This window comes from Gekko japonicus, unplaced genomic scaffold (assembly GCF_001447785.1).
Source record: "Gekko japonicus isolate JY-2015 unplaced genomic scaffold, Gekko_japonicus_V1.1 scaffold1022, whole genome shotgun sequence".
In the NCBI taxonomy this organism is placed as follows: Eukaryota; Metazoa; Chordata; class Lepidosauria; order Squamata; family Gekkonidae; genus Gekko; species Gekko japonicus.
The window spans coordinates 570,076-597,771 of record NW_015177040.1 but is presented as its reverse complement, the minus strand read 5'-3'; the positions used below and the strand labels follow the sequence as shown (position 1 = coordinate 597,771).

General features: G+C 48.0%; 1 protein-coding gene across 1 annotated transcript in view; it reads right to left on the bottom strand.

Moving 5' to 3' along the window:
* Positions 1 to 4,431: 4,431 nt before the first annotated feature.
* The window catches only part of PCDH19 (protocadherin 19), a 164,642-nt gene continuing 141,377 nt past the window's right edge, over positions 4,432 to 27,696 (bottom strand). Inside the window, 1 exon segment of the mRNA XM_015428016.1 lies at positions 4,432 to 5,027. Coding sequence (XP_015283502.1) covers positions 4,432 to 5,027 — 596 coding nt within the window.

Genomic DNA, 27,696 nt, shown 5'->3' with positions numbered 1-27,696 from the left:
GTAGACTATGGGTTGGATCTAGACTAACCCTTCCACTAATGGGAAAGGTGTGGCAATTTCCACTGATTCCCTCCCGTCCTGCTGCAGACATCCCCTGATATGCCTTTCATGCTGTTCCTGAGGTTCCCTTAACTCCTAGGAGCAGCATTTGGGGGAAGATGAGTGGGCTGCAATGAGACAGGGGGGAGGCAGGAGCATTCCGTTCCACTGACGTGCCTCACGTAAGGAGCCTGTGGGGTCCAAGGACCACGGATTCCACACGGGAACAGCAGTTAATTCAAGTCAACATCACAAGGCACAATCCGCAGGATCTTGGGAATCAGCTGGTCCTAAAGGGCCCGTCCCATGCCACCACTTTCTTCACGGCAGCCAGGAGTGTCACACTCTCTCAGACTCAACACGATGTTGAAGTTTGACATCAGGCTGTGCTGGTCATCTCTTGCCCCCGTCCCTTTTCCAGCTCGTTGGGCGGATCCTGCCAGCACTCAGGTCAGGGCACTTGGTGCAAATGTAAAGAATATGCAGACTCCAAGCCATGGGAGAGCGGGGTCAGATGAGCATGCTTAATTAGGGTTTGAGGGTCTACGGGGTGCCCAGTCTGGGCTACAAACCTATTACCATGATAGAGACTATTTATGTCACCTTAGGAAAGGAGGAAGAGGAGGAGGAGGAGGAGAGTTGGTTTTTATACCCCACTTTTCTCTACCTGAAGGAGTCTCAGAGCGGCTTACAATCTCCTTTCCCTTCCTCTCCCCACAACAGACACCCTGTGAGGTAAGTGGGGCTGAGAGAGCTCAGAGAGAACTGCTCTTGAGAGAACAGCTCTGAGAGAACTTTGACTGGCCCAAGGTCACCCAGCTGGCTGCATGTGGAGGCATGGGGAATCAAACCCGGTTCCCCAGATTAGAGTCTGCCACTCTAAACCACACTGGATTGTTTCTTTTATGACCTCTGGAATTATATGTGTAGGATGGAATCACATGGGAGATGGGGCCTATTACAAGGCATAGTTTGTATGAGGCTTAGAGGCACGCTGCTTCGGGCCCCAGGGGTCTCCATTTGCCAGACGACAATATCAATGAATCAATCCACTCGGGGGACCATGTTTCCAAGAGTTTATAATCTTGCAGCAATTAAAGTGGGTGTAATATCATTACTAATGTCTCTTCTTTTGTTAAAAAAAAAAGTTTCAAATGACAGGACAAATAAAACACCTCGGCGGTATATAAATTAGAACGCCAAACGGGGAAAGCAGACCGTCGAGCCCTATCCATTTTCTCCACCTTTTTCTAAAGAAAAGAAATTACTCCAGCTTATTTGATTTCCAGGGCGATAAAGATTGGAGGCTGTTTTTCCTGTAGCCATTTTTTAATTTAAATAAATCAAAAGTGACTAAATTTTTTTTTATCAAGATAGGTTAGAGCCGGGAAGATTGTTTCTCTGGAAACCATTATTTTCTGTTGATTGGCAGAGCAAGTGTTGAAATAGCAATATATTTCCTTCCCCGTGATCTCTGGACTCGAAGGAGTATGTTATGGGGCAGAAAATTCTATCACATGTAGGGTTAATGACAGCAACAGAACCGGTGCTTCCAGCCCTCTCTGGGAAATTATCCTGTCGGGAGCAAAACAAGATTCGATTCCATCTAGTGCAAGGTGTCCCTCACTTCTACAGAATATCTCTTACATGGAAGTCTAAGCAGTCTTATCTTCGGGGGGGGGATCATACTCTCACAAACCTGTTGCCACGCAAAACAAGCACTAGGTAAAGAGAGAGAAGAATCATCTGCTGGTTTGTTTTCTCCAAACAGGAGGCACACAAACGTCATCTGCAGTGCCGTTACATTCAGACTGCCTGCTCTTCAACGTAGATTCTCTATTGCTTGCTTGATCTACCTCCATGATACATGGAGAAAACAGAAGTGATGCTGCTACTCTCCACCACATCTCCCCCAACATGGAGGCACAAACACACCCATCTGGATCACTACTTCCCAGCCCTCCCTACCCTTCCCCCCCCCAAGCTAAACAGGTTGTCAGAAAAAATCTGGAAAATCCCAGGGCACCTGAGAGACCTGCTAGTGAGCTATACATTGTGACACCTTTAAGCTCAAAGCAACCACTGACACAGGAGGCTGCCTTCTGCATCTCTGTATTATTCATTGTTCTGTGTTCCCTCCAACCTCCTTTCAGTCAGCCCCCAGTATTTTCCCAGGTCTCTACAGTGGATGCAACTGGGCCATTCAGTTACTGCTAATGCAGAGACGAAACAGACTTTCCTTCTCCTCTGCGGAGGCTGCCCACTGTGTCTCTGTAAGAGTGCATTTTCTGGGTTTGCCTCCTTCCAATCAAGAGGCATGTCCAGATGAGTGGTTATTATTACTGACTGAAATGGGGTGCATCCTTTTCTCTTACATGTACTAAAATAAAACTTCTGGGCGTGGAAGAGTGTTCACTGTAAGAATATACCACCTCAAAAAGAGTACAGTCTCGAGGATGGCAGCCAAACCAGTGCTCACCTGACTGAAATTAGGAATCAGACAATTTTGGAACAACAGATCTAAGGAGAATACTAATTTGCAACATGCAAATCTGACTGACAACCGATGAGGGCCAGGGGTAAAGCATTCCATCGGTCCACCGTCATGTTTAAATGCACATATTACATGTGCACACTGGATGCTCACTGGATGACCCTGGACCAGTCTCTCTCTCTCTCTCTCTCTCTCTCTGTGCTAAACCTGTCTCACAGGGATGCTAAGAAGAAGGTGGAGGAGGAGGAGGAAGAGATTGGAGTTATGCCCTGCCCATCACTCAGAGTCTCAGAGCAACTTACAGACTCCTTTCCCTTCCCCTCCCCACAACAGACACCCTGTGAGGTAGGTGGGGCTGAGAGAGCTCTGACAGAAACTGCTCTTTCAAGAACAGCTCTGACAGAACTATGGCTTGCCCAAGGTCATCCAGCAGCTGCAAGTAGAGGAGTGGGGAATCAAACCCGGTTCTCCCAGATTAGAGTCCACACGCTTAACCACTACACCAAAAGTGGAGGAATCTTTTCCCTGTCTTAAGCACCTTGAAAAAAGGGCAGAATAAAGATGTGATTGATATTGTTACAGGCTAATAGGCCAATGCACAGTCAGTATCTTTAAACACGACAGGGTACATATGGAATGTCTACAACAACATACATGGCTGATATCACTTATAAATTGGACCTCAAAATCATTCTTGTTTGTTATGTAGTATGTTTGTTTGTTGGTGTATAATATGAAAAATAATAAAAGTGTACCTTATGGGTACTTTAAAAAAATCATTCTTGTCTTCTGGTCTCTCCTAAAACCATGGTAGATCTGCTTGAAAACCAACCAGTGGTCCTGTAGAAACAATGACCCATCATTCCTTGAGACACCAAAAAGAAAGGAAGGAAGATGGAAACTGATCTCATAAAAGTTTCAGTACAGCACATCTACCAACTGCAAATGAGATGCTAGAATAAGATCTTGGGAAGAAAAAGCGAATGGTGGCGTGAAGGGGGAACGGGAGTATGTGGGAGAATCATCGGGCCAGATGACAAAGAGCTGTGGCAAACTTGTATCTATGTTTTGCAGTTTCCCTAAGTTTTTGGGTTTTGTCTCTTTGTAGAAAAAAAGCAAAGAAATGAATGAATACACTCGAAAGCCTTTTCCATCACTAGACATACAGGAATTTGCAATATCAAATACGATAAGAGTACAGATAAGCAAGTGGCGGCGGAAGGGTTTCAAAGGCAGGGGTGGTCATAGCAAAAGAGCAAGACCTCAAACGAAACAGTGGGCTTGGGGTGCCTGGCGAGGAAGAAACCTCAGTGGCTACGGTCTACAGCTCCTTGGGGTTCTGATGCACACGTAGCAATTATGAGCACTGAGAGCACCAAAGCCCTGCTTGGCACATAAGACCTTCCACGTGTGCACCAAAACTGCTGGATCAAGGCAAATGAATTGCAAGTTCACCGTCATGCTATGAGAAATGGCTGTTCCACTGTCTAACCTAGAGGCATGTCGAGGTAAATATTCTAGATTACCAGATACGAGGAGGGTTTTGTGTTTTTTTTAAAGATCCAATTCTTCATCAAGAATGGAATTTCATATTAGAGTGTTTTTTTATACAAAAATATAAATCCAAAATACTTCATAGCTAATACTTTCCATCAACCGAACTGCCGCCATTCTGCCACTCCCTTGCCACGGAAAACAGGAAACTGCCCTGGTTTGCTTTGACAAACACCCCTGCCGCCTGTTGAACCAAGTGGGATTGTCACATTAACGATAGCTTCATTTATAAACAATACATTTAGGGAAAGCTTTTAAATACAGCGAATTTGTGAACCGTCAGTAAGCTGTTAAAAACAATACACACGTCCAGCCGTGTCGCTTCCCTTCCTCTACGGCACCGCTTAGAGCACTATGTCTTTTAGCCTCTTCACCCCGGGTGAGTCTTTCTCTCTACATTCTTGCAGAAGAGGGTTAATTTCATGCATTATATTTTCACTGTCTGCACCCCTCGGCTCCGCCTCCATGGGCCGAGAAGGGCCATTGTTTACAAACGGCTCCAGGTCGCGATTTGCTGGGCAGTGCATTATGTTGTAGGACACTGATGGTTTGCTAGACAAGGGGCTCTTCAGGTGGACGGGTGACGTGACAGGGCTGACGGCTTCACATCCATTCCCTGCCTCTCGGACCGCGCCATTGACCTTTGGGCTGCAGATGGGAGGATCCACAGTTCTTTTGCCTTTCAAGTTGACTGGGCCCCTGGGTTCCTCGGGAACGGGCTCGCTCCCGTCTTTGCCAAACGTCGCAAAAGTTCTCTTTGTGCTACAGTCTTCGTAAAGCTCTGTATCCACAGTGCTAGCTTCTATAGAGAGGGACATGACATTCCTTCCGTGCTCGGGGGATTTAGCTCGGCTGGGGACGGGGTTCCGAGGCATCCAGCATCGGTCAGAATGGCCAAGGATCCGGCACTCTTCCCTGCAGTGGAATCCTTCACTCTGATCTGTGGACAGAAAACAAAGAGGGCTTATGACATCTACCGTTTCTGCCCAATTCAAAACATTTACTTGCTAAAGCTGCAGTTCTAAAACCTGTTGCCGCATCACATAGACAGATCCTTCTGGTTCATTACAGGGACCGAGAGTCAGACAATATATTTACACCGCATCCCTAAACGAGCTCGAGAGAATTCCCCTCTTCGCTGAGTAATCCTAAAACTGTATTTCTTAGTCGAATTGGAAGAATATGCCCAGAGTACAGTATAGCCTTGTATACTGTAGGATAAGAGCAAACTGCTTTCCAAAATAAGGCTCCAAGCTACCATCAACCAATAACATCTATGCACCAAAGACTTAAACTGGTTCAATACTTATTCCTGGTCCATGAGTAAGCCCTGAGATTGTGATTCTGTGAGAGATGGGATCTCTGAAAGAGAATTCTCAGCATCCCTACCCAACTACAATTCTCAGGCATCTCGAGGCAATCTGGGAAAGCCTTAAAATGCTTTGGATCTGCCTAAGTGTCTAGTGAGGATCTACCCAGAGAAAGGGGCATTTGCCCCCTTTTTAATCCCATGGGAACACCTCTTGCTCCCTGAAACCAGTTGCAGGCATTTACGACCTGACATTTTGAAGGGCCGTTTTTTATTGCAAAGGCTCCTCCTCTCCACCCCCACCCACCCACCCCTGGCTTTCATTGTTATTTGCACAGGTTGAAGTTCAACCTCCAACAGGTTAGGTGTCATTTGGCATTTTCTGCTGCTGTTGCCGCTGCTGTCAGAACGAAAAAGCTAAAGGAAAACAAGCTACGAAGGGAAATAAATTAAACCAGTTTTTGGCCTGCCTGCCTGCCTCGCTGCTCCAAGTCAGCACTTTCCTTCCTCCCGTTGCCGGCACTAGAAGGAACAGTGCTTCAAACCGTCCTGAGCATGAGACGTCCTCCATGTCAGGGTATGGTTTTCGCTGGCTCTTCTCCTCCCCCCCCCATTTCAGTAGATCTGTTCTTGATTTCCTACTGGAATGCAGAGATGCTGCCTATTCACAGCTGCCCGAGTGCTTCTCAGCATCTTGCGCATGTACAGGATGGAGCCAGGCACTCACGGATGGCAGATGGTTTTGCTCTGTGGCTAAAGGTGAATCCGACAATATAGAGAAAGTGTGGTTGCTGCAGAACTTCTGCACCCTCTCCTCTGCTCCCTTCTACCTCCACATAATGCCCAGTCGGTTGTGATGTAATGACACTCTTCACCCAAAGAGTGATTAACACTTGGAATTCACTGCCACAGGAAGTGGTGGCGGCTACAAGCATGGACGGCTTCAAAAGGGAATTAGATAAGCATATGGAGCAGAGGTCCATCAGTGGCTATTAGCCACAAGGTATAGATAGGGACTCTGGGGCAAGTGATGCTCTGTCTTCTTGGTGCTTGGGGGGGCCAGCAGTGGGAGGGCTTCTAATGTCCTGGCCCCACTGCTGGACCTCCTGATGGCACTGGTATTTCTGGCCACTGTGTGATACAGAGTGTTGGACTGGATGGGCCTTTGGCCTGAGCCAACATTGGCGTCTCTTGTGTTCTTATGTTCTTATGTTAATGATGTGATGTCATTATGCTAAAAGTTATCCCTTCCCTGCTCCGTGGCTACTCCTGGCAGGGTGACGTGAACACATGAAGCTGCCTTGTACTTGCCCAGTGTAGATGATCTGTCCACATGCTGACTCACTGTTCGGTGAGGGAAAGCAGGCACGAGCACACTGGCCCCAACTCCCGCCTTCACACAATTGCCGAGTCATCTGCACGGTGCGAATGTGTGGAGGAAGTGCCCGTATACATGCCCTATCCCCACAATAAGCAACATTCAGAAACCACCGGTCTCGGGAAGGGGGCATATGTGCGGGTACTTCATGTGCTCATTTGCACCGTGCAAAGGTGGGTGCGGGGCAGCACATTCATGCCCACCCTCCCTCTGCTTTGATGCACCATGCAGACAGGTAGGGTTGCCAGGTCTCGGTTGGAAAATACCTGGATACTTTGGGGGTGGAGCCAGGAGATGGTGGGGTTTGGAGAGAGGAGGGGCCTCAGCAGAGTACAATGCCATAGAGTCCACCCATCAAAGCAGCCATTTTCTCCAGGGGAGCTGTTCTCTGTCAGCTGGAGATCAGTTGTAAAAGCGGGAGATCCCCAGGCCCCACCTGGAGCCTGGCAACCCTACAGACAGGTCATCTGCACAGGGCTACTGAGTCTGACCACTGGTCTATCAAGGTCAGTGTCGTCTATTCAGACTGGCAGCAAACTCTCCAGGGTCTCAAGCAGAGGCCTTTCCCATCACCCGCTACCTAGTCGTTTTAACTGGAGATGCCGGGGATTGATCCTGGGACCTTCTGCAGGCCAAGCAGCCGGCCTATCACTGAGCCACAGCCCCAACCCAATGTCGTGTCACATGTTGAGCTGCACCAGGCGTTAACAGGGCAATGGGAGGGGGAAAATGAGGCTGCTGTTCTCCATATTACCTAGTTCCACTCTTAGAAACACCAGAAAGTCCTTGGTTTGAATCTCCAGAAAGTCCCTGGTTTGAATTTCACCTTGGCCATGAACTCATGAGGCAAGCCACTCACACTCATCCTCAATTCTCCTTCTGAAAATATGGGGGCGATAATACTGACCTACCTTACAGGGTTGTTGTATTACTGAGCTAGGACATGCAGTGTTTAGAACACTCTAAAATATATCAATGGTTAACAACAACTACCATTCTTGTTATTGTTACTACTGCTGCTGCTGCTACTGCTACTACTACTACGTATATTTAGTCCTGGACAGATTCCTCTGTAAAGAGATCTAGCTCTCTCCAGAGATATTCACAAACCCTGCAAAGATTAAGTTTTCTCCTAATGAACCTCTCACATTCACTTAATACAGTTGGAGCATTACAGGTTGGGCATCTAAAGTCAAGGGGAATGACACTAAAAGAATAATAGAACACCCGCAAAGCAAACCACAGTAGTCCTTTCAGAAGCCAACGGGGAATTCACATTTGGTTTTCTCCAACAGCAGACCTCAACCACAAACTACTTTTGAAATGGAGAAGCCCTTTGCAACAGGAAATGGGGATCAGCTGTGGGTGTGATCTTGAAGAGAAATAAGCACAATGGTTCACAAGGATGCGGCACAGGAGCGAGAAGCAAGGTGACACAAGGCTGCCATGGGTAGCGGGGGACAGCAACGGGGGGGGGGGGGGTTGCGCGTAAAACGGCCCGTCAAATCGACCATAAGCATTTTGTGTACGGTGGAGTCATGAAAAGTGCCCACCTATCACCCATAGCCTGAGGCCAAAGACAGACAGAACATTTTTAAAGCAGTGGAGTTGACTTGCAAACACATTCACTTTGTTCAGTCCAAATGTGTCTTTCCAAGCCTGGGGGTGGGGTGAAGCTGTTCTGCAAACTGTGAATGGCACTGACTGGCTTGTGCCTGTGATGTCATCAAGAAACCTCCTTCCGATCCCCAAAGGAGTTTTGCACTTTTTAAAAGGTTGCTATTATTTATTAGTTAGGCGGCAGAGGATCAGGTAAACTGATAAACATAACGATGGGATTAAAAAAAAGAGGCGAGCCACCATTAAGCAAAAGCAAAACCAATGGCAGAACCAGCTTGTGGATGGCACCTGTTTTTCAAACAGTGAAGATGGGAATCAGGTAGGCTCACACTGTGGCCAAGGGATCTGCCATGGTGTCTCTTTTTATATTACATCTGCCTTTGCTATGAAACACAGCTGAAGTCCCCTGGCATGGGCCAGGACTCATTCCGCTGGACCAGACCAATCCCTGGCTTACAATAGTCTTCTCTGGAATGCTGCCACCCCCATTTGCTAAAAGTGTCTGTAATAAGCCCCCTCCCTGGCTCATTCTCATGGTGATCTTTTCTGAAGCCAGGCAAGCCTGGGCCTTCAGGAGTTAATGCTAACCACAGGCACCTTCAGGTTTGATGGACTGAACCCCCACCATGTTGCCGACTCAGCCAAGATCTGCATCCCGCCTGTCTGAGGACAGTTCATTTGGATGCTTTGTTCATCTGTGTATGTAACCTCGGCTTTTCTGCTCCATTTGTATTTCTACCACATTCTAGCGCAAAAAAAAGAGAGAGAGCGACTGATAAAAATTCTCGGCACATAACCCAATGCAGCAAAAAATATGAGCAGCTTGAGCTCTTAGAGCGAATCGGCTTGTAGAAAAGCAAACCTTAAGGAAGTTGCGGGGAGACAGAGAGAGCCAAGGAGGAACCAGCCAATCGGTCGCAACCCCACATCTCAAATGTTAGCTGTTTTCTCTGTCCGTCACAGCGGCCACTCCGTTGTGTGAGTGGCAATCGTAAGTGCCTGTGTAGGGGGGCTGAGATGGGGGGGCTTGCCTGCTCTCAAAGAATGAGGCTACAAGCCACACACACATACACACGCATAGAGGCATGCGTACCCCAGCCAGCACTGTCTAACAGGAGCTGTCTAAATGTCGCTGCCTGTTAACATGTTGATTTTGTTCCTTTCGGCTATTTGAGCAAAAAAAGAAGGGATTAAGTACTGCCAGTTTCCTCCTCGCCCCCTGACTGAACATCTTAAGTCAAGGCTCGGCGCGATATCCCGTGATTCTGGACAAGCGTAGAACTTGGTTTGGCTTGTGCAAATCAGAACCGCGGTTTACTGGAAACGTGATAGAAATGCTAAATTTCACGACAAAAGCTACAATTAGACATTTAAAATACATTTGGAACAGATGACCACAAAATACACCAACCAAAAAAACCCCCGATAATGAAGGGTGCATCTCTGGATTTCTTTTTAAAAGGTCATAAAAAGGAAGATCAGAAACTAGCAATAGTAAATACACCTGTGTTGGAGGTGTTGTCTGTGGAGGAGGGAATTTGGGGAGAGACTCCACCTAGGAAAGCTGGCATTTTCTCCAGGGGTACAGATCTCTGTACTCTAGAGATCAGCTGTAATTCCAGGAGAACTTCTGACCCCACCTAAAAGCTGGCAACCTCTATGTGAGGCCTTTTTCAGTGTAGCCACCCCACCCCGTTTCTAGGAAGCTCTCCTGGAAAGCCTTTCAGCAAGCCATGAGAATGTGGCTATGTAAGAAGAAAGACTGGAGGGGCATTTGTATCCCTTTCATTGTTGAGTGGTGGTGATTTTGAGCAAAATGCAAGTTTGTAGGTCTTCGGTTTGGGGGCCTGGGGTTTTTATATTCAGGGCTATTTTTGGGCAGGAACGCTCAGGAATGAAGTTCCGGCCGGCTCCTGAGTTGGCCATGCCCAGCAGGAACTCATTAGTATAATTGGCCACACCCAACAGCAGAAACTCATTAGGATTGGCTACATTAGGGGTGCGTGCCCTAACATGCAAAGGAGTTCCTGCTACAAAAAAGCCCTGGGTTTTGACAACAAACAAGGTAAACAGAATAACAAACAAAAGGTGGGTGTGGCTGGATAACCACACTTCTGGTAACATAGGGGTGCGGCCTAATGTTCTAATGAGCTGTGCTGTCAGGGGTGTGGCCTAAAATGCTAATGAGTTTCTGCTGTTGGGTGTGGCCTATTGTGCTAGTGAGTTCCCGCTGGGCTTTTGCTACAAAAAGAGCCCTGTAAATATATGATTATTTGTTTTTCTTGATGTTAGCCACCTTGAGCTCTTTCAGGAGTAGTCGGATTATTATTAAAGTTTTAAAACAAAATAAATAACAATTTTAAAAGCGTATGGTGATCCTATTATCTCTTCTCCCCTTGGTAGGGCTGTCAGGTTCTACCTGGCTGCTGGCAGGGGGACTCCCAATCCTTCCGTCAGTTCTTCTGGTTGTGTCTGCCAAGCGCACGTGCTGTGATGACGTCACCTGGAACTGCCGTCATCGTGTTTCCGACATTGGGGGTGATGCTCCAGGTTTTTGGGCAAAACCATAGAATTTTGCCTAAAACATAGAGCGTCACCCCCGACATTGGAAACACAATGACATCACTCCCAGGTGATGTCATCACGCCAGTAGTGCCAGGAGGGGGCTTCTCAGGGGTGGGACTTCCCCCACCAGCCAGCTGGGCCATGGTGGGTTGGGCCCCCCGAAATCGGGGGATCCCCTGGCCCCACCAGGGGGATGGCAACCCTACCCCTTGGTGCCTCTATTTGCTGTGTGGTGCCTTGGTTTACAAACTGCTGCTGTTCAGATTTAATTCAATGTGGTTCTTTGATACTGCATTCTGTTTTTATATTACTTTAATATGATTTTTAAGTGCCTTGAATATCTTTTTTGATTGAAAGATGGGTTAGATATATATTTTAAATAATCTCTGATTAAAAAAAAAGTTTATAGTCTTTATAAACTTTATACAAATCTGTGGGCAAATCTCCAGTAATACCAGTTTCCCAAAAGACTGTTTCTGGTGTTTACAGGGTCTTTCAGAAGTGCTCTGAACTGCCCACCCCCATTCCCCATGACAAGGAGAAGCAGCATAAAGTATTTAATATATACAGTGGTTACTAATGAGTAACATTTATTTGAATAACTTATGCAGGTTACAGAATTTAACTTGGGGGCAAATAATTTGGTCTATCCCATCACACAATTTAATGTTCTGTAAGTTTTTAAACATGTGTACTGCTCTTAAGACATACATTGCTAACATTTTGTGCTCCCGGATTGTAGAAAACCTCTGTGAACCGCTCTGAACTGTAAGGAAAACAGGATAAAAATATTTTAACTAAGTGTGTATATTTGACTTTTATCCCACCCTCCCTCCAAGGCACTGCATATATGATACTCTGTCTCCCTCATTTTATTCTCACAACCACTCCGTGAAATAGGTCAGGCTGCGGAAGAGTGACTGGTTCAAGGGCAGGGATTTGAACGGGGCCTTCTTGGTCCTGGCCCCTCACATTAACCCTTTACACCGCACTGAGCATCAAATGAAATTGATTGGGAGCCAGTGCAAATGGTTCAACGCAGGCGGTATATGTATAAAAAGATGGGTACCAATCGACAGCCCGGCCACTGCATTCTGGGCTCACTGCAGAGATTCTGAATGATCTTCAAAGGCAGCCCCTACATACAGCACATCACAGTTGTCTAACCTAGAAATTACCATGGCAGGTTAAGATTCTGAGCCTAATGTTCCTATGAAAATCAGTCTGCCTATCACATACCACGGCAGTGAAACAGAGCTGGGTTTCTGCATGTATATCAGGTGTCCTGCTGCCAAGTTCCAACCTCCAGGGTACTCTCCTAGCAATTGTGAGGCGGTCCATCTCCTCGTATCTCCACTTGCCAGTCTGGTATTCATCACGGGGGCTCACCCAGATCCACCACAGCAGCATTTACAGACAATCTTTTCCCCCCTGCCTACTGTGGCGCTATGGTTTTTCAGCCATCAGAAATGGTGGCAAATACACACATTTCATAGCTCCCTCAACGGGATCCTTTGTTACCTCAGCTCTATTTGTGGCTGCCTCTGAACAGCACTGCCATTAGGGCGATGGCCACAGTCCCCACTGCATACAGCACGAATGCAGTGTCCAAATGGGGCTCAGCTGGCCCAACAGCAGAGAACCATGCGGAGAAACAAAAGGGCAGCTCCCAACAGTGCCATTCACTCCTAGTTATGCACAACCACTAGGTTTCCCAACCTCCAGGTGGGGTCTGGGGAATCTCACGGTATTACAATTGATCACCAGGAGATGGAGACCAGTTCCCCCGCAGAAAAAGGCTGCTTTGGAGGGTAGACTCTGTGGTACTGCATTCTGATGAGGTCTCTCCCTTCCCTAAATCCCACCCTCCCAAGGCTCCATCCCCAAAATCTCCAGGAATTTACCAACCCGGAGCTGGCAAGACCATTTTAATCACTATTAGGGCATTTTAAACTTACACTTTGCTGTCTTTAAAGATGAATTTACTGACTTTCATGACAGGTCTGCCTGACTGAATGGCAGGTTCCATTTGATTTTGTGCCTTTTCATACCGTATTGTGGTTTCATTCGGTACCATTTATCACATGTGGTTACGGAGGCCGCCTCAGAAACCCTTTCGGGTTAAAGGCCCAAGGTTACCAAATATCCAAATAAATAAATCAGCGCCATGTTTTTGTCTCTTTAAAGACAGGCAAGGTGAAAAGCAAGGGGAGCGGCACGGTAGCAGTGGAGCACACCTGAAAGGAAGCCAGCCAACTCCAGAACAAATACCTTTCTCTGAGAGAAAACAATGAACCACCCCAAGTGCGCCCTGGCTTTCAAGCCGCCTCTACTGCCACCACCTCAGGGGACTGGGACTGTCACAAAGGCAGCCCAGAGCGGTCCCCAATCACAGACACGTTGTGTCTGTATTGATTCGGGAAGGTCTGAGCCGTGAAGCTCCCAGACGGGTGGGCAGGCAGAGCAAGCGGCAAAATCACTTCAGAAAAGCCTGAGCGCAACGAAGGACGGGGCTTTTTTTCGTCTGCATGAAAACAGAGCTGAGCTTGTGTTATTAAAACAAGAGCTGGAAGGGCGAGGGGGCAGAAGCCTGACGAGGAAGAGCCCCGGGATGAAATGATGCCGATTCATCGGGAAGATATTGAAGCAGTAGTTAGAGGAAGCAGCAAACGGGGCCCGGCAGGAGCAGAAATCATGACAGAACTGCCCACGGTTAGGCCCACAGTGTGTGCTGGGCCTGGCTGCCTCGCAAGTGCGGCTCCCCTCAGTTCCGCAGCATTTATAGAAGTCTATTACAGAAACACATTACTAGCTCCCTGGGTAAGCGGAAGAAGAAAAAGAGGGGAGGAAAAACAAGCCTCCTTTGCCAAGCAAACTCCACACCAGCCTTCAGTCTTAAGTTTATTAAAATCTGTTACTCGCAAGAGCAACGGTAGATCAAGCCAGAGCAAACTCCCCTGTTTCCAGTATCAGGGTTTGCATTTCTTGTGTCATGTTCAGGCCTAACTAGATGCATTCAGATCTGTGCTCAAATCTTCCCAGCATATTTTAAAAGGCTAATTACTGCAACACAGAGCTGTAATTCAAAACAAGGCAAGAGGAGGAGGAAGAGGAGAAGGAGGAGGTCTAACCCTACCAGCCTTGTATGTTTTTGCCACTTGAGCCCCTTGTTATTGAGCCTCAGAGGTAGAAAACATTGGATCCTGCCCTCCTTTGCGTGACCTTTTTACCTTTCCAAGGCTAATAACAGGTAGGGGTTGGGTTGCCAACTCCAGCTTGGGAAATTCCTGGAGATTTGGGGTGATGATGCCTAAGACACAGGACTTTGTGAAGAGGACAGAGCTCAGCGAGGATGCAATGCCATGGAGTCAGCCCTCCAAAGCTGCCATTTCCTCCAGGGGTAGGGTTGCCAGGTCTGGGTTGGAAAATACCTGGAGACTTTGGGGGTGGATCTGGGAGAGGGAGACGTTTGGGGAGGGGAGCAGCCTCAGCATGGTACAATGCCATAGAGTCCACCTTTCAAATCAACCATTTTCTCCAGGGGAGCGGATCTCTGTCAGCTGGAGATCAATTGTAAAAGCGGGAGAACTCCAGGCCCCACCTGGAGGCTGGCAACCCTATCCAGGGGAACTGATCTCTGTAGTTTAGGTTTGCCAGGTCCACCCCGCCAGCAGCAGGGAACGGGAGTAGGGTTGCCAGATCCAAATTGGAAACATCCTGGAGTTTTGGGGATATAGCCTGGGAAGGACATGGACCTCAGTAGGGTACAATGTCATACAGTCCACCCTCCATTTTCTTCAGGGGAACCGGTCTTTGTAGTCTGGAGACGAGCTGTAATTCCAGGGGATTCCCCACTCCCCAGGTCCCACCTGGAGGACGTAGGCTTCCCAAGTCCCCCCCGGGGGGTAGGGGAACCCCCGCCCCAGAGGCCCGTTCCCCGCCACCGGCGGATCGGGCCCCAAAGGGAACTCCACCCCGACGTGCACGTCACCCGGATGTGACGCAACCATGCCGGGCATGCTGGGGGCGGGGCCACGGTCTTCCGAGGGAAAACTCTATGTTTTTCCCTTGGATGGTCATGCCCCCGCCCCCAGCATGCTCGGCGGCGTCACGTCATTTCCGGGTGGCGCGCGCGCTCCAGTCGCAGCACAGGAGTCCCCCCGGTAAGGAGAAATTTCGACTTGGCAACCCTAGGAGGACTGCATCCCTACTGTAGTCTGAAGACTAACTGTAAATGCAGGAGGGCCCCCACCTGGAGGATGGCAAACCTAGCGGGGGGGGTTGAATTAAACCCTTCTCAAGCTGCATCATCCAGATCCAAACTGGGACCCCCACACGCACCAGCAATTAGGCTTTTTAAACTACTGGGAAGATCTAGACAAGATGGATTGGAATCTGTGATCAGAGCTTAAGGATAGTTGGAGCCTCCCCCGCCGGTGAGTTCGCCAGACTTGGCAACCATACTAAATCAAAAGGGTCTTTTTTCCCCTTTTAATTAATCTAAGCTGGTTGGAGTATTCCTGAGCACAGACGACATGCATTTCCCTCACGACTGAGTCTCTGAGATGGTTTTAACAGATCAGGAATCAGAGTTGGCAAGCCTCTCTGAGCCCCTCCCATTCTATTTTATATTCTGAGCCCCCCCCCCACCTCTGAAATTTGGCATAACATTTTCTATCAGTCAACTTGGATCAAGTCGTAGGGAGGGATAGTTCTGCCATACTAGCCTGGCTGTTCACAAGACCGATTGGTTAGTGATATTTGATTTCACACAGACACCTCCTCCCAATCCCCAGAAGTCGTTTCATCCTTGGCAAATAAAGTCTGTTCTATTAACTTTCTATTAAGAAAATAGAAATATGAAAATGGAGCTGCCAACTACCATCAGCAAGGCTGGAGAGACACCCTTCCTGGACTGAGACCTCACATGAAGCTACTTTATATTGCATCTCCTGCTACCTGAACCTTTTAAACTGGAGATGCCAGGGACAGAATCTGAGACCTTCGGCACAAAAGGCAGGTGTTCTACTACTGAGTCACAGGCCTAGGGTTCACAAATGCCTGCTTGGGGCAGGAGAACTCCTGCCCCCAGTGGACTTTCCTGCCGCCACTCAGCCAGGGGATGAGAGAAGACAGGGAGGGGAAATGGGGAGCATCCTCCAGGGTCCCTACATTCTGATGTCACTTCCTGCACAACTGGAAGTGACATCAGCGTGCTGCCAATAACAGCAATTAATAAAAATTCTATGGTTAGAGATCATTACGTCACCAGCCAGGCCCCACTTTGGAGGTGAGGACCCACTACCCCCCTCTGTAAAAATACTATACTTTTTTTGATTTTTCAAAAATTACTACGCATCCCTTTGGAAGCCAATTTCTGTCTTGTGCTCAGGGGTAGAGTGAAAGTGTAGTGAATAAATAAATGCACATGCAGTGCTTTAATAAAAAATAATGTTAAAAGGTAGGCAGTCTGCACAGGAGCAAGACTCATGGCTGAACCAGCATTTTATCCTTTATCCATCTGTCATTCACAGTGCTGAAAACTGAGAGGAAGCCGGGCTCTCTATGGAACCAGGAGACACACTGCAAATTCATTTTTATGTATTATATCTATCTCTCTATCTATATCTATTGTATCTATCCTAAAATGAAAGGGACAGCAGCGTGCCCCCCTCCACCAAAAAATTCATCTGCTTAAATACGTATCAGCTTGGGGTTGGATGCCCATGTGACCTTTTATTTCCAGCAGAACCCAAATTTACTGTAGCTTGGCACAACAAGAAAACAGATTGAAAAACTGACCCGTTCAGCTCCCCGAGCAATTGAATTATCGTCGACGGAATCTCCAGCACCAGCCACAGAGGCAAAGTTGAAACGTATTGAGGTACAAGTGCTTGGGGATTTAATATCTCTGATAAATGCTCCGATGACATGTACGGTTATGCAGTCTGGGCAATCACAATAGACCCAGAGCTTCCATTTTTCCGGTGAGAAGCACAATTCATTCCAATCCATGTCAAAAGGGTTTTGGAGAGCGGTATTAAGTAGAAGTCATTTGGGCTGTTACATAAGGAGAGGAAACTTGAAGCAGCAGGGTCTCTTTGAAATGGAAAGAGGGAAGAAGGAAGAGAGAAGTCTACCTAATATTGACCGTCACTGAAGTAAGTAACAGGCAAACTGGATTTTATTAGGAGCTTGCTTAGGCAAAACTAGGCTTGCCAAGTCTCCCCGGGGGGCGGGTAAACCCCCAGCCAAGAGGCCCGTTACCCGACGCCAGCAAATTGGGCCCCAGGGGAACTCCACCCCCTTCCAGCACAGACATTTTGATGCAATAATTCAGAGCAAGAGGTGCCAGTTATAAGACACTGTTAAATAAACAAAATATTGCAAGAGTGCTGATGTTTTAAGCATGTTTTTATTTCAAGTTAAAAAAAACACTTTGTGTTTGTGTTCTTTATAAAGTTTATATCTCTGCTACCTGGCATTACATTTTATGACACACGCGGCCCAGCCCAACAAGGTATCATTTATGTCAGATCTGTTACCAGAAGGGATAAAATATAATAAGTCATGTTTGATACTATACATTCTTACTACATCTAGAATTCTGATAGCTAAATGTTGGAAATCAGATAAAATTCCAAGTAGAGAAGAATTAATTACAAAAATTATAGAAATAAAAGAAATGGATAAAGTAAATACGATTTTGTCGGGAAAGGATGAAAATGTGTTTAAAAAACGATGGCAGAAAGTAGACAGTTGGTTAGAAAAAAATGTGTAACTCCAAAATACGTTGTAAATGTATATACTTTTGTATTAGTGTTTGTCATGGAAAATAGTTAAATAAACTTCTTTTTTTAAAAAAAAGATCTGGCCCTCATAACATATGAGTTCAACACCCCTGATCTAGATCATTAGTAAAAGAAGAGATACAGGTATTATTTTCTCCCGTTTGTCTCAGTCTTTGATTAACACTTTCAAAAGTCAGGTAAATGTGTATTAAGAGTCCGGCCCAGTACCCATTCAGGACACTTTTTGCACCCCTTGCCTTGGAAGACAGAAAAACTCGGAGTGAACATGGTGGTTGAGGAGTAAATTGTGCAAAGCAGTGGTTAAACAAGAATGTAAGTTAAAGCTGAACTGAAGGTTTTTTGTTTGTTCATTCGTTTGTAAAAACTATTGGTATCAGTGATTATTCAGGTCTTGCTTGGAAAAGGGCCAAAAGCATTCACCTATCCAAAGTGAGGCCAAATCCAAGCTAGGAATGGGAGGGGGGGGGTCATATATTCGTTTTGGGTGGGCAGGCACCTAGGGCCAGAGGGAGAACAGAAATGGAGGGGTGGTGGTGGTGCAGAAACATCGTTCCACAACATGACATAACCATGTCAGCCTATATTCTAGAAATTGGCTGCTGCACCGTCCCATCTGCTTTTGACTCAGACTGATAATGGCATGTAGCTAGGATTGTCAGTTCTGGGTGAGGAAATACCTGGGGATTTTGGGTGGGTGGGGTGGGTGGCGGGGGGGGGGGGACACCTCAGCAGGATATAATGTCACAGAGTCCACCCTCCAAAGCAGCCATTTTCTCCAGGGGAACTGATCTTGGTCATCTCTTGAGATCAGTTGTCATAGAAGGAGATCTCGAGGCACCACCTGGAAGGTGGCAACCCTGCATGTAGCAGGACACCATTTCTGCTCCACGTGTTCTCCCACAGGCCCCAGAGGTGAAGGCAAATGGGAAGGCCAAAGCAGGCACATGCCATCCCTGTTCCTAGCTCAGTATTACTTTCACTGTGAAATTCTGAAAATACTATTCTTACAGGGTGCAATCACAGGAATGTAGGACACACAGGCTTTTGGGTAACACTGGAAAAGGGCTAGATCAGTTTATCATAAGAACCTTCTTACAAGCACACCTCGCTACTGACTATTGGGAAATCTGGCAACTGTATGGCACTACCATGATCGGGTATGTTACCACGTCTGGATGCAAGCAAATAGCATGATCATTTTTTAAAAAAAACAACATTTCAAAATCTTTCTGGAAGGTAATAAATTTTACAGCGCGTTCAATCCTTTCTCATGGCAACAAAGGAAAGCTTAGTTCCAGACAAATTAAAAGTAAATTGATTGCCTTAGGGGAATGTATTCAAATATCACTTTTCCATGTTAGAAATCTCTTTCCTTAAAACACTGAGGAAGGGGAAAGAGGGGAAACGCACCACCAAAACTGTAACGGCAAATTATTAAATCCCTGTTTGCAAAAATCGGGTAGCAGTGGGGGGGGGGATATCAAACTTAAAAATAAAATGCAAATATGTCACTGGGGTGCAGGCCTAACATTTGTGTCTGAATTTATGAATAATAAATATGAATAAACAGTAAACATAAAGGGATCAAACGCTGCGTTCGATTTTCACACGTGTTTCTCCCTCTCTTCCAGAAAGCTTAAGGATGGCAACTTTATATTTGGCTTGGGGGGGGGTGGGGGGGGGGGGGGGGGGGAGGCAAAGAGAATGTCCCACAGCTCTGCGTTCAAACCCACAAGGAAGTCACATGATGCTGCTTCTTTTGCTCCTACCTCTCTATCAGATTTTGATTCCATCCTTTTCCCCAGGAGCTCAAGGCTGCACCCAGAGCTCCCTGTGAGCAATCCCCTCCCCAGTTTGCATTTGTGCAGGCAAAAGTCGCTTTCACAATAAATAGTCACATCATGGATGTAGTCTGAAGTGATTCTCGTGGTAGGGGAAAGAAAATATCTCCGCAATCAAAGCACAGAGGAAGTTGCGGATCGACAAGCAATGGCGGGGCAGCAGTGTGCTATGAACAGCACTTCCTTGGCCATGCATTCTTCCATTCTTAGTCATTAGTATCCATTGCTCCAGGGGTCATTTCATAGAAAAAGAGCTAGGGGAACTCATTAGCATAACTCATTAGCATATGCCACACCCCCTGACATCACCGGACATGTGTCATAAGGCCACACCCCCTGACATCACCGGAAGTGTGTCATAAGGCCACACACCCCGCCCCCAACGGTCCCGGCTGCCACCGCCGGCCTTGCATTACCCTCCCTCTTCTCCTGCCTCCTCCTGGCTGAATGAGGGCCGGAAGCGGGGTGGCCGGGCAGGGGGCGGGGCTTCGTCATGTGCCCCGCCCCCCATACCTTACCTGGGGGAACTGCGATCCCCCAGGATCCCCCCCGAAATGACCTCTGCATTGCTCTCATGGATTTCAAAAGCCACCCCCCCTCCATGTTCATCACAGCTCAGTGTACCTGTCAGGTATCCCCACAGTCATGTTCTCTTGCCCAGAGAGCCTCAATATATCCTAGGGTTGCCAAGTCTGGGTTGGAAAATACCTGGAGACTTTGGGGGTGGATCTGGGAGAGGGCAGGGTTTGGGGAGGGGTCTCAGCATGGTACCATGCCATGGAGCCCACCCTCCAAAGCAGCCATTTTCTCCAGGGGAGCTGATCTCTGTCAGCTGGAGGTCAGCTGTAAAAGCAGGAGATCTCCAGGTCCTACCTGGAGGCTGGCAACCCTAATATACCCTCCCCATTGGGAGGCAGGGTTGCCAACTCTGGGTTGGGAAATTCCTGGAAATTCAGGGAGTGAAGACTCAGAAAGGTACGGTTTGGGGTGGGACCTCAGCAGGATACAGCGCAACCTCCAAAGCAGCCATTATCTCCATGGACACTGATCTCTCTAGACTCAAGATCAGCTGTCATTCTGGAGAGGTCTCCATGCCCCACCTGGGGGTTGGCAACTCTACTGTTCCTTTTCCTGCTGTCCTGGAAAAGGAACAGTTAACTGAGAAAGAGATTCAGGGAGCATCGGTCGAACACAAAATGTAAAGAAAATAAAAGAAAGGACAGCAACAAGCGGGTGATAAGGGAAATACACCTTTTTTGACCATTCACCCAACTGAATATCTCCCAGGGTCGAATGAAGCAAGCAAATCTAGGAATGGAAGCCTTTTGTCTGTGTGCACCCGCATGCACCTGGAAGTCATGGTTGACTTCTGGCGACCCCTAGTGGGGCTTGGGCGTTTCAGAGAGGCGGCTTGCTATTGCCTGCCCCTGTGTCCTCATCCTGATATTCCTCCGGATGGTCTCCTATCCAGGTACTTGCCAGGGTCGGCCCTGCTTAGCTTCCAAGCTCTGATGACATTGGGCTTGCCTGGGCTATCCAGGTCAGGGCCGAACGGAAGCCTTTTTTGGACCTCTTTTGTACCCCCGATTTGTATTAATAAATTATGTTTTCGTTTTTTGTTTCTACATACCCCACTCATTTCCTCCGTGAGAAACCAAAGCCTCTCACGTCGCTCACTGCTCGTCCATTTTCTCCCCAAAAGCTTGGCTGGCAAACTACAATTCGTCGGCCGACTCTGAGCTGCCCACAGCCGAGGATCACTGCACGCTCGTAAACGGAGAGGCTGCCTCTCTTTCTTATCTCCGGCATGTTTAATGCCAGGAAACAAGATGCGAGGGAAATACTGCATAATATTTCTCAACCCCCCGTCCTTCTCCATTTGTTAATAAGAGAGCCTTAGACCCTGCAGGAACATAATCCAACGGCAGCTTCCCGTTGGAGAATACTAATAGGGGGGAACAGTGACAAAGACCTGCCACAGCTGGAAAGAACCTTCCCCCGCATCTTCTTTAGCTCTGCTTTAGGCTTTTAGGGGGTCCTTTCCCCCCTCACCGAAGGCTGTTCCCCTATTAGGAGGAGATCAATAATATCTGGACAAAACAAGCCACACTTCGCAAGGAATTCTTTTAACGAGGGGAAAGAGCATTTGAATTACGCTAATCTATTAAGCAGCCGTCAAGCAAGCCTGGGCTCTGAACCCAGCTCAGTGAGCAGAAATGTTCACCCAGCTGAACACAACAGGCCAGATCCACGGGCTGCAGAAGTCAGTGTAAGCCCATCAAAGTCAGTGGCACTCTGCTCACTTACACCAGGTCATGGTTCTGTCCTATTGGGTTTTTTTTCCCCCATGGCCCAGATAGTCATTACTAATGTTGTTCCCTTGTAGTTTATTGTACTCATGTAATGAATGAAAACTGACACCATAACTGATATATTGGGCCTCTAAGGAGGGAAGCAAGGGAGAAATAATAGCAGCTTGGAGCTGGAAAAAAATCAATGAGAAAGCTAGGGTGTTTTAGAGATGCCGTGTGAAACCTGTCCAAGTCTCCCTCCTCGGTCATGAATTCGCAGATTTCTCACTTAGCGTCCACGACCCGTCCTGAAAATGGAAACCGTAACGGCCCACCATACAAAAAGTATAGACTGCTTTGGGGTAGTGGTGGAACTGCAAAGTCTCCAATTGGTTCACTAGCTATGAGGTCATAGAGAGGCCCTCTGCTTATACTATAACACAGCATACACTCATGGGAACGACATAGGGCTGCCAAGTCTCCCCGAGGGGCGGAAAAAACCCCGCCCCAGAGGCCCGTTCCTCGACACCGGGGAATCGGGCCCCGGGGGAAACCCCGCCCCAGCGTGCGTGTCACAGGGAAATGACGTTATGACGCCGGGCACGCTGGGGGCGGGGCCACGGCCATACAAGGGAAAACTCTATGGTTTTCCCTTGTATGGTCGTGGCCCGCCCCCAGCGTGCCCGGCATCATAACGTCACTTCCCTGTGACATGCATGCGGCGTGCGCGCGCACCGGGAGCCACCCAGGAGTCCCCCGCCGGCAAGGTAAGTCCGACTTGGCAACCCTAGAATGACATGATGAATCTGAAAAAGACAGACTCAAAAGGTAGGAGGCGCTAGCTGTCAAAAGCATGACCACTGCAGAAACTTCATACAGAAGATAAAGATTTAGGCCTGCTAGAAACAAAACAGCACATCACACTGGAAAATGAATAAATGAAGTAAAATGAAAAAAATGAGGAACACGCATACTGGATGGGGGATACAATTCTGGGTCGCAATGCATGTGAACAAGATCTTGGGGTACAGGTGGACCGTAAGTTAAATATGAGCAGCCAGTGTGATGCAGTGACAAAAAAGGCTAATGCGATCTTGGGGTATATCAACAGAGGCATAACATCCAAATATCAAGATGTCATAGCAATTTCACATTCTCCCCAAGCTCTACCCTTCCCAGGCACTGTCCTCAAAATCTCCTGGTATTTGCCAAGGCAGTGCTGGAAACCCTAATTTACAAATTGAGATGGGAAAAAGGTTCTACGTAGCTTTCTTTCTGACATGTTACTTTTCCAAGTGAAGGGACATCAAACATTCAAATAGGCAACCTCCATCCAGTCCCAACTTGCACTATAAAAAAGGTATACTCTAGGGAGACTTTTGCTAAGCTGTCTGCCTGGATCAAGCCTTAGACAAACAGTGACTCTGGGATGATGAAACATTTCTCTTTCACCTCTGTGGGGCACCCAGAAAGCATTAGCTGGGACCACATTTGGAATATCCAAAGTGGTACATCTTGGAAAAGAATGGTTTGAAAGCACAATATAAATGCTATATCTCTCCTTATATATAACTGAGTAGTGGGGTGGCACTTCCTGAACATTCTACACGCTCCTAAATCAGTTGGCTCCATGATGTGTAACTCAGAAGCTGTCCCTATCCACTGGCCTCAGTCTCATTGTCTCACCTTCAACATTCTAATCAGTTTGCTCTTTCTCTTTCCCCATAGCCAGTCAGAACACAGAGGTTGTTTGCATATGCAGCCTGATTGGCCTTTGCCTCTAACATTCTAAACAGTTTGCTGTTGCTGTTGGGAGTCATTGAATGTGTCCTGAGGTAAAATACATATCCCAATATTATCTTAAACAGTCACTGGAGTTGCCAATCTCCCTGTGTGGCCTGGGGGTATCCCAGAAATTACCGTGTTCCCCAGCCACAGGACATCATTTCCCCTACAGAAAATTTCCCAGCTTTACAACTGATCTCCAGATGACCAAGATCAGTTCTCCTGGGGACAACAGCTGCTTTGGGCAGTGGACTCTATGGCATTATACCCTGCTGAATTCCTTCTCCACCCCAAATCCTGCCCTCCCCAGGCTTTACCCCTCAAATCTACAGGAATTTCCCAACCCAGAGTTGGCAACCCTGTAACTGGCTATGGAACCGCTTTCCAGACCCTTGGAACCCTGAAGAAATGGCACAGGAGAAAGTGCTTTTCTACTTTAGCTGCTACTGCATAGCTCCAAATCAACATAGGGGTGGAGGGAACCATACCTGTTACCATGAGGCTGTCCTCCCATACTACCCCCACTTGGGGTAGCAAAATGACTTGAGACAGCCCTGCCTTATAGCTAGGCAGAAGGAAATAAAGATGGCATGCCTCCCTCTATTTTCCCCATTCCTCTGCCGCCCCCCCAGCCACAGCTGGGACACTCACCTGGAGCTTCCTTCTAGAGCTCGTTGTATTTCTTCCCACAACGAGCCTTACTTCTAGTAGTATTATATGGCATATGTTGATTGTTACTTTCACCAGCACAATGCCTGGCATGGTTTCAGCAGACAGCACTCCTAACAATCAGCTTTCACATCTTCCCTTTTATTTATTTATATATACGTATACGCCATGCTGCCCATTGATTCCAGGCAGGGTTGCCAACTTCCTGAAGCTCTCCTGAAATTCAGACTAAAGAGATCAGTTCTCCTAGAGAAAATGGCTGCTTTGGAGGGTGGACTCTATGGCATTGTACCCCACTGAGGTCCCTCCACTCCCCAAACCCCACCCTCCCCAGGATGCACCCCAGATTTTCAGGTATTTCCCAGCCTGGAGCTGGCGACCTGAATTCCACTGGGATTGCAATTCAAAATTCCACTCACAGTATAATAAGCTCTGTACAGGAAACACAAACAAATCCAGGAATTAGATTATTTTTACAACTGCTTCCTAATGACCAGACAAAATGGCTGCCTCAAGAGACACTTCTAGGAGAAAAGAAATCAAACAGCACGGAGGGAGGGGTCGGGAGTCGCTGTGCAGGCTCAGTCTTCCCCAGCAAATGCATGCTGCCAGAAGGGCTCCCCTCAGAGCCTCCTCGGGAGAAGAGGGTGTTTTTGGTCACCCAGGCCCTCCGGCTCCCGTCAGGCTGCTCCTGCACTCTCTAGCTGCCCAGAGTTTCAGCCTGATGTGTCTTCCTCATCTCCTGCAAGCAAGGGTTTAAAATAGCCTCAGCACCCGGCACATGGCCCGGCCTGCCCAGCCTCACAAGGCTTCACACATCCTTGCTCTGCTTCTGTTGCCTTGGCAATCAGATCAGTACTGGACTCTGTTTCTGGTCCCTCCCCACGCCCCACGCCCTCTGTCTTCTGAGTGGCTGGGATAGGGGTGCCATCCTCAGGAGGGGGCTGGGGTTCTCCTGGATTTACAACTGATCTCCAGACTACAGAGATCAGTTCCCCTGGATGAAATGGCAGCTCCAGGTGGCAGACCCAATGGGATCACCTCCCCACTGAGCTCCCTCCTCTCCCCCAAACTCTGCCCTTGCCAGGTTCTTCCCCCAAATCTCCAGAGTTGGCAACCCGAGGCTAGAAGCCTTGGAATACTCCAGACTGGGCTCAGCCAGTGACCCTTCCCTGCTCTCCAGCTCCCCACACCCCTGCAATAGTCACGTCAGGGCCAGGGCCAGCAGCCTCAGAGCCAGCCCAAGTGCTGGGATCGGCCCCAAACACAGCAGTTGATTCCATACAGGCCAATAAAGGAATCCTCGCTGTAGCCTCTAAGATTGCCCGCCAGAAGCAGGCAACCAGTGAGAGCCTGTGGGGAGGGGGACATAGGGGCACTGTCAATGAGCAATGTTACATCACTGTCCAGAGAAACCAATAAATGACATCACTCTACTCTAGGAATCACTGGAAATCCCATGGTAAAACCGGGAGCAGTGGCAAGCAACAAGAGCTGGGGGCAGGAGATCTTCGGCCCCAAGTAAGAACCTGGCATTTCTACTCCCCCTGATGCAGCTGGGAGAAATGACTATTGCATAGGGTTGCCAGGACTCTAGGATTTGCGGGCAGTGGAGGGGGGAACCCACCACGAGCCGGAACAATGCGATGTGCCTACGTCACCCGGAAGTGATGTGGGCACGTTGATGACATCTAGGGGGCCACGCTCTGGTTCTTGGGCAAAACTCTATGGTTTGAAGCTAATTCTACCATAGAGTTTTGCCAAAACTGAGAGCGCCCCCCTCCCAACATCACTGACATGCCTACGTCGCTTCTAGGTAGGCATGCTGCATTTATTTCCAGCTTATTGCCTGTTTGAGGGGTAATTCTCCCCCACCGGCTATCTGGTCAGCACCAGGGGAACTGGAAACCAAGGGATCCCCAGAGCCAGGGAGAACTGGCAGCCCTACCACTGCAGGAAACACCACTTAGACTCCTAGCCGCTCCAGGGTCCAGATTTTTTAAATGGTGGGCCAGAAGCGATGGTGGGACACCAGTGTCGTCTTCTCTGCATCTTACCCATGACGGCAAGACTGTTCAGCCATCTCTGTGCTTAATAGGGTATTCTGTACCAAACACATTGTCGCCGAGCCCGCTTGCATTAATAAGGTGAGCCTTAAGAAGGGGGATGAACTCAATAATCTGATAGGGCTTTCTCATCTCAATCCATTATGATTCTATAGTTTACATACCCAATTCCCATTAATGCTAATGGCGAGCTACTGTATCGCATGCCGGGAGAGAAGAAATACAGGCCTTTTGACTTCATTACAGAAAATTTAAAATTCATTATCATGGGATACTGAGGGATTGCCCTAAATACTCTCTCTTTGTTATATATTTCCTTGTTAATGCAACCATTTGAGAGCACCGTTCCCTGCTGCGTAGGAAACATTTTCGAGGCTGTTTAAAACACATTCGCCACAATTGGAAGCAACTCTTTTGTCTCCATTTATGCCTTTGACACCGGGCTGCCTTCAGCTTAATGGGGACCGAGTAGATAAAAGCAAATTAATCCAAAAGGTGACTTTTTTCCCTATCCTATTGTCAAATCGCACGCAGACAAATTCAAGTATTCCTCGCCTCTGTCTGATTCGACGTAAGCCAGGCATTCAAATCAGAGTTTGCAACAATGAATCCAATTATTAGAACATCCTATTCAAAATTATGCGTCCATCAGAAAATGGCCGCTTGACTGTTCTCTTCAAAAATTACAGACAACAGGAAGGGGGGGGGGGTTGCACGTGTGTGTAAGATAAGGGAACAGATTCCAAGGTTAAACTAAGCAGTGACAAGCCACACATTTAACTGGCGTAAACTGGAATCAACTTGCTCAGAACATTTTCCCCATGAATCTTTCTGTTCTTTCCTATTGGCACCTATGAAACCATTTATATCCACTGAAGTCAGAGTGGGAAACACACCGCCTGTAAACTGGTGCGTGTAACAGTAATTGGTGTGGTTCAGGAGCTGGTAGATTTGCACAGGAATCCTGGAATCACTGTGGCCCAGCCATACAGAGATGCCAGTGTGCTGGAAGTAATGTGGGGGCCACCGATGGTTGGTTAGGGAAGTCCAAACCAGAGGTCATTTCGGGGGGGATCGCGGGGGATCGCAGTTCCCCCGGGTGAGGTACGGGGGGCGGGGCACATGACGAAGCCCCGCCCCCTGCTTCCAGCCGCCCCGCTTCCGGCCCTCATTCAGGCAGGAGAAGAGGGAGGGTAAGTTGCTTCCTCCCTGCCTCTCCCCACCCCTGCCTGCCTGGGGCCAGGGAGGGCCTTTGCGGGGCCTCCTCACACTC